Below are 8,143 nucleotides of genomic sequence, written 5' to 3' on the forward strand. Positions count from 1 at the left end.
CGCTCTTGGAAAGTTACTAGTCTTTCTCTCCTTATGACTAAAAATCACACCTTTTCCTGAGAAATACCTCCATCCTATCGACTTGTTATATCCTGCAAGTCCCCTAGAGCATATGTTACAACCTTATATAAAGAATCCTTTGTCTTTTATATCCATTTGATGGAAAATTATATCCTGTAGATCAAATGTTTGACTTCAGGCACGCATTTCTCCTGTTTTCATTAGAAAGATATATTCTATTAACATCCTGCAGTTAAAATATGTATATTTGAAAATGATAAAAACTCATTCTAAGGCATCATAAAACAAATGTATTATGGCTAATATGGTAGAAAATACAATGAAATGAGTTCAATAAAATCTTAGCTTCTCTCCTCACATGGAGCAGGTTTTTGTCTGCCGGATTTATGAGTGCTAAAGGAGTCATAGCTTCTAACTGGAGGTTTATTAAAGGGACAGTTCACCCCAAAATGAAAAGAGAACACATCTTCCTCTAGCTATTTATTTATCTGGATAGTTTGGGTGTTTTGGTGCTGGTAATTGGGTCATGGTTTTTGGAAAGAGACAATGGTTTTGAATTTTTCAAATGTTTTTTGGGGCTTTTGGCGCCTCAAGCTGGGACCTATTTAGTTCCACTGAAAGAAGGCAAAAATCTCTGTGGTAGATCTCTCCAAAACTCAGAAACTAGATGGATAAACAGCACTACAGCTAAGACAAAAAATAGCCTGTGTATTTTTGATTTTTGGGCGAACCATCCCTTTAGCAATACAAACAAGAAAATGTGGCTACAAACCCTTTTTCAAAAATTAAATGTTATTATGCATAGTCTGGTGAATAGTTATTTATTTTGTTTGTTACATATGTGTATCATATACTTATGCAATAGTATATATCTGTAAGGGCAAAAATATGCATGTATAGTATATGTATGCATGTTGTGTATGTATATGAATCACTACTATATGAGAAGTATTATGTGTCTGTAACCTGAGATGAGCATTTATTCCAGGACATTAATATAAACATCTACATTAATAGATCATGCAGTTAATCTATTAGTAACTTTATTTTTTTTTTCTGTAAGTGGCCAAGTATGCGTACAGACTTATGAAACAACTTTTCCCGGAGCTATGACACCCAAGTTTAACCAGTCGTATAACTGGACTAATAATTGTTACAGGGCTGTTGTGTAGTAAAACGAAACTAAAGTCCAGGCAACACACGCCATACATGAGTGCAACGTTCCTAATTACACATTATAATGGGTTAGAGATATGTTGTTTTTCCAGCAAACTTGTTCTTGTTTGCTGGGACCTGAGAACCTTGTTTCATTCCGTTCTGTTTAACATGTTCTGGGATGACAATAAAGCATCCTTATCCTTATGCTTATCTTTATTAGGGAAAATGACTCACAAACAAGAGAGAAAAGACTTTAGATGATGGGAAACTGTAACGACATTACCATGTATTCTTGTTACTGAATAGCTGACCACTCCCATGTACACTTAACTGTGCAAATACACACGCTTGTTTTGTATTTGACGCTTTAATTATGCATGCATGGTGCAAGTATGTCTGTGGTGTGCAAGTGTCCACAACAGATATCAGAGTTGCTATTTGCAATGATTGCTTTGCATCAGTTGTGAGAGGAGGAGCCAAATCACATTTCCTAAACACTACAAATATAATAACCCATTAGACAAAATTCAAAATGGCAGAAAATCGATCAAGATGTAAATAAGCATGGCTTATACTGATGGACTCGTCTGAAGCCACAAAGTCCAGAATTTTGTTTCTGAGCCTTATGGATCAAAAGTTACAGGTAAAAAAAAATATTTATTATTATAGCACCACCATCCAGTCAAATTGCAAAAATCAAAATCAACACTGTGCTCCCTTGGGTGCTCAGGAATAGATCTGCCAAGTGTGAAGTCAATCAGACTAAAGATTGTCGAGGAAATCAAAGAATATAAAGACTGAGATCCCTTGCTTTATAGTTAGATATCTTTTTGACAGCTTCTTTATGTTTTCTGAATAGTTTTCTAACACATTGGAGTAAAAAACATTATTTAAAAATAAGTAATAAGATATATGTGCAGTATCACACTGTCATGACTGACTTAAATCACATGAACTGATGCATAAATATAGATTTTCTTTTTTTGACAATTCAACTTTTTTTTTTTTCATGGAAATTGCATTAAAGCAGGAGACAGATCAACCTTTCTTCTTCTCCTCCTCCTCCTCCTCCTCTGTGTGCTCCAGGCTCAGCTGCCCCCGCTCCACCACACTTGGTCAGACATGGCAGGCCATCAAAAAATCAACTTGTTCCCACTCCACCTGTTCAAAACACTATTAATCTGCAGCCTTCCAATAAAAGGCTTGGCTTTCAGCGAGGAGCCAATAGCGCGGCATCAAAGCTGTGAGACCCAGGCCAATCCCTGGCTGCATTCTAATGTGGCCTATCTTTATCAAGGTGCCACTCCATTTCCAGATACAGATACCGCTTATTTATGATATCTGAGGGGAGAGCCGGCAGGAGGCTTGTGTCTTTAGGAGACCACTGAAAATCTGTGTCCAGGGGGCTTCAGATATGGGATTATCACAGAACACACTGTGGCTGAGAAGAGGTGAAGGGCGAGAGTGAAAGGTTTATCTTTCTGATGTGGTAGCAACTTTGGCAAACACCAGGGACTTTGTTAAAATAGCTATTAGTGATCTTAAGTATCTGACTATCTGGGGACGGTGGGTGTGAGACCTCCTCGTGGGCCCTCAGGTCTTTTCCTGCCTGGATCTTATTGGATGTGTCACTGAGACCTGGAGTTACAGTCCTCCCCATGGATCCCAACATCCAGGGGTCTTTCCTGTTCAACAACAGCCTGAACCAGTTCCCCTCGGACCTCAAGGCCCCGGTGTGCCAGTACTCAGTCCCCAACTCCTTCTACAAGCTCAACCCGGGCCTCAACAGCCAGCTGCAGGCGGGGACGCCGCACGGCATCAGCGACATCCTGAGCCGCTCCATGGTGGGGATGGGCTCCACGGGCACCACCACCCTGCTGTCCGGATACTCCACCATGGGCGGGTTCGGACCCTCGGTCACCAGCACGTCCGTGTACTATAACCGAGACTACAACTCCAACCTGGGCGGCTTCTCCAAGCCCGGTGCCGCTGAGTGCCCCATGAAGGGTCGCAGCGTGAGCTGCTGGGCGGAGAGCGGCTGTGACTGGAGAGGAGGGAGGCAGCAGTGCACCAACAGTGAGTTGAAACACTGCAGACTGGACAGATCAGGACTTCCCTGTGTCTTTCTCCGAGGAGCAGACAGTTACTGATACCAGAATGTCCTCTTGTGTTTACCAAAAAAATCTATAACAAGAAAAATATAGAAATATACAGATTTGACCAAGACCTTTAGTTTGTAATGTTCTGAAAAAGTAATATTTTAAATATTTAAAGGGGCAGGCCACCCCAAAATAAAAATACAGATTTTTTTCTCTTACCTTTAGTGCTATTTATCTTGGTGTTTTAATTCTAAAGAAAAATAGTTCATACATGAAACAGCTCACAACAAGGTGTGTCAATTATTTTGAGCAATCAGCTCATGTTTTCTGGAAAAAGACGTTGGTGTTAAATGCATTTTGATTTTATTAATTAATTAATTTATTTATTTACTTATTGACATTTTGAGAACCACAAGCCAAGTGCCATGTAGTTCCATTATATCAGAGAGAAGGCAGACATTTCTACGGCCAATTACTCTAAAACTTTGCAACACACTCTATAACTATCTTGATGGTTAAATGGCAGGAAAAATATGTCATCTTTGATTTTGGGTTGAATTGTCCCTTTAAGACTTTGTGTCTGTCTTTGAGGACTGGATAGTTAATGATCCAGAATGTCCTCTTCTCTTTACTAAAACAGACAAATACAGTCCAACCAAAAAAGATACAGAAATATATTTACAGTAACTTTAAAAGCACAAGTGGCAAAACCTTAGTTTTTATTGTGCTGAAACCTGCTTAAATTATCCAAAATATTACTCAAAATGGTATAATATCTTAAATGTTTAAAGGGACAGTTCACCCCAGAATTAAAAGTACATATATTTCCTCTTACCTGTAATGTTATTTATCCATCTATATAGGTGTTTTTATTTCTGCCATAGAAAGAAAATAGTTCCTACATGAAACTGAAACGGGTCATGATTTCTGGATATTGCTGTTGAGTTTTTCAAATGTATTTTTTGGCATAAGCTAAGTGCCATTTTGTTTCATTGTGTTTGAGAGAAGGCAGACATCTCTACGTCCGATATGTCCAAAACTCTACACCTCACACCAAAACAATGTAGATGGATAAACAGCACTGCATGCCAGGGATTGGGATTTTTTGGGGGATTTTTATGTTATTTTGTGGTGTAAGTCAATGTATATCATCTAAGACTGAGTACTAATTTTTATTTATTATTTTTTAAATTGAGCAATTGAACAGACATGTTGACTCCATCAGGTGGAATATCTGATCGAATTAGCCATTTTATTTCTTTTTAAAAGTGGCTAAGTGTTTTCTTATTGCTGATCAAACTACACATTTTTAACCTATAATTACAGGTGTCGATGAGTAGATGTGGCATTTTAAATGTTCCAGTTACATAATATGTGGATGACACTGCTCATTAAATTAGGTACAATATTCAATCTTTACTCAAAAAAATGAGTAACAAACAGTTTCTGATTATTGACAGATCATTGACAAATAGTCCCAAATAAGGTTGTCAAAAGTGTAGATTATGTCACAAGGATAGATATGTCAGTACTTTTTCAATAATTAAAACAAAACAATTTCCATTAATTATAGCATCGAAAGTACTGAAGCCATTAAAAAAAAAACGATCAAAGTGCTCATTCAAATCCTCAGTTGACTTCAGTCTTTATTTTCCTGCTTGAAATTTAGTTTGCAGCAAAACCAGACAGTGTAGAGTGATTTTTCTATATGAGCACTGTGTGCAGGTTGGACAAAAAGAGAAAAATCATCCTATTTTATATATCTAGGACTCTTTTGTTTTTGATGTGGTATCAAAAGTATCAAGTATTGTTTTTTTTAACACTCGTATGGTACAAACTATTTGCATGAAGTATTTCAGTGGGTTGATCTAAAACCTCTGCAGTGTTTTACTTTCTGTTGATTATTTTTTCTCCTAAATATTTTCAGGTAGTGGTCCTCTGGGCGAGATGTCAGGCAGGAAGAAACACACCAGACCAACATTCAGCGGACATCAGATATTCGCTCTGGAGAAAACATTCGAGCAGACAAAGTACCTGGCCGGGCCTGAGAGGGCGAGACTGGCTTATTCTCTCGGCATGACTGAGTCACAAGTCAAGGTAAAGAAAAAGGCACGGTTACATCAAAATGATGCTTTAATGTGAGGTGGCTAGCAACTTTTTTCTTTTTTAACGAATTATTATAAATTATTCCTTCTTTAACTCAAAGATGCAGTGGTCATTTTTTGTTAGATTTTTGTTTTTTAGTCTTTCCTTTTTTTCAATTTTGCTTGTCTTTTGGTTTTAGTATTATTTTATTCTACAGTCATTAATCTTATATAAACTAACTGTGTAACCCATTATTTCTAGACATTATCAGATGGATGAAGGTGGGGAAAGACTGGAAGATACAGAATGATATGTGACTTGTACCTCCTTTTATTGTGTTGTTATGCAAACATTTTTCAGCATTTTCTGGACCAAACAACTAACGGATTAATTGATCATACCAGCCGACTGCTGTATCAGTCTGGCTCTACTCTACAAAGGTTTTCTGTTGCTCTTTTCTTGCTGTATTTTAGAGTGTCATGTGTATTGTTTGATTAAAAAATGTCCAGGTTGTCTTATTTTAGTCTCTCAAATGTGGACATTTTCTGGTTTATTTAATGCTCTATGACAGTAAACTGAAAATCTACATTTGACGACGTCAGCTCGGGCTTCGGGAAAGACTGATCAATGTTTCTCACCATTTTTTGGGCCAAACCACTAATCGATTAATCAAGTAAATAATCAACATATTAACCAACAATTTGCAGCCCTATATGAAATATACATAAAGTGCAGCCTATAAAACTATAAAATAAAATAAAAAGAATCTGCATTATATTCTGTACAAAAAACACTGAACATCTTTTTTGTTTTATTTTATGGTTTTGCGTGCACCTGAAGTCAGTTGTAACTTGTTTTGAAATGTGTGATAGAAGTGAACTTAATTAATTACAAACTTTACATTCTACTCACTGTAAACCTGCATGGAAAAATGCAAACACAGGCTTGTTTAATCTAATTTCAAGAAGAATCCTGGACAGTCTTCTCGCTGATAGTTTTGTTATTTTATGTAGGTCATAAATTTTACTGTTTATGCAATCCATCCCATCTCTCCTAAAGTAGGAGTGGTTTATGGTTTGTTTATGAATCATTTCAACATTTCAGCGATTGCATGATGGAAGAGGTTTCAGCTGTTTAATGTTGCAGAAACTCTTTCGAAAGTCAACAAAACTTTAATCTTTAAATCTGAAAATCTTCTGCAGCCCACCCAAACCTTTAATCACAGCTCTGATCAACACTAAGACTAATCCTAGACTAATGACTAGATATAAGACACTCAGGTGTCTCAGGTGTGAGTCACCAAATACGCCAGTTAAACTAGGTCAGAAAAATAAAGAATACCACGTTCCATGGTTTTATTTTACTAGTATTGATTACTTTTTTAAAATGACAATTTTATGACCTCTCAAGGCCGACCTATGTTTGTTTATCAAAGAACATGAACAACATTTTACATGAAATATGTTGAAATCTATATGATCTAGGATAAAGTGGGTGAATATTTCAACTTAAAATGTTTCCTTCATCTATGATAGCATATCATGGTCATTTTATGATTTATTACAGTAAATATATTACAGATTTATCCTTTACTTGACCCCTGGCCTCTTATAATTAAGTGTCAGGTGAAGTATCCCTGCAGCAGACTAACACCACCCTCTGTTATGTCCAGGTGTGGTTTCAGAACAGACGCACCAAGTGGAGGAAGAAGAGCGCCTCAGAGCCGAGCTCCACGCAGGCCAGCCACGCGGGGCAGGGCGGGGAGGCCTCTGAGAACGAGGTGGAGGACGAGGAGTACAACAAGCCTCTGGACCCCGACTCTGACGACGACAAGATCCGACTGCTGCTGCGCAAACACCGCAGAGCTTTCTCTGTCCTGCGCCTCGGGCCGCACCACGTCTGACTGACACAAACACACGCTTCTGTGCAGAGCTGCATGTTGTAATAAAAGTTTTGAATACAAAGTTTAATGAATGGGCATTTAAGCATGTTCACATTCAGAAGAGGTCATCTGTGGTCACACAACAGAAGAGCATCACGCGGGTCAAAACAGGCTGTAAAAATGAAGCTAAAAAGACGTTTACTTTTGTAAGTTACTGTAAGAAATTATCTCGGGCTTGTTTAATGTTACACTGGTATGTGGGGGACTTTGTAAAAACATTAAAAATGACATAAAAACTGCATGATGCTGTTGGTAATACTAATAAATAAAAAAGAGAGTAACCTGAAGTTATTCATGTGTTCCCTTTTTGAACAGTTTGTGCTGATTTTGTTTATTTGAATTTCAAAATTAAACTATTATGAAAACCATCTGATAGCAACATTATTTAATGAATACTGAACTGCCACACGGTTAAATAACTTCATGAAACTCTCATTATCCATCATGAAACCCAATATATTCACAAGGTAAGAAGAAAAAGAGAGAATTAGCTTTTAAATAATTGCATCTTCATGTTACACTGTGAAAATATTGTTTTAATTTTAAATCAGTGTTCAAGTTGTCTTAAATTTTTAAGTTTGATTAGTCGACCCCAACTGCTGGTGAACCACAGTCCTACAAACTCTGAAATACAGTGTTTACAAGACAAAAATAGATTTTTATTTATATGAAATCAGTGCAGAGAAAGACGTGTTCAAGTGTGTTAAAAGGTAAAAGAAACATTTATAGTGAAACACTCCATAATAAATACATTTTTGTGACTCATTCCTGCTTTAAAATGAGAGATCAAACTTAAACATTCATTATTTATCAAGCAGCAGCTCAAGCTCTGGTCGTG

The 8,143-nt window shown here is 37.1% G+C and overlaps 1 protein-coding gene across 1 annotated transcript; it reads left to right on the plus strand.

Moving 5' to 3' along the window:
* Nucleotides 1–1,882: 1,882 nt before the first annotated feature.
* On the plus strand, nt 1,883–7,673 carry nkx6-3 (NK6 homeobox 3). Its single transcript, XM_084729444.1, has 3 exons — nt 1,883–3,255; nt 5,206–5,375; nt 7,036–7,673. Exons 1-3 carry the CDS (start codon nt 2,838–2,840, stop codon nt 7,264–7,266), a joined length of 819 nt encoding a protein of 272 aa, XP_084585570.1. The 5' UTR covers nt 1,883–2,837; the 3' UTR covers nt 7,267–7,673.
* Nucleotides 7,674–8,143: the final 470 nt, after the last annotated feature.

The sequence above is a fragment of the Lutjanus erythropterus genome, chromosome 10, assembly GCF_056507025.1.
Source record: "Lutjanus erythropterus isolate fLutEry1 chromosome 10, fLutEry1.hap2, whole genome shotgun sequence".
In the NCBI taxonomy this organism is placed as follows: Eukaryota; Metazoa; Chordata; class Actinopteri; order Lutjaniformes; family Lutjanidae; genus Lutjanus; species Lutjanus erythropterus.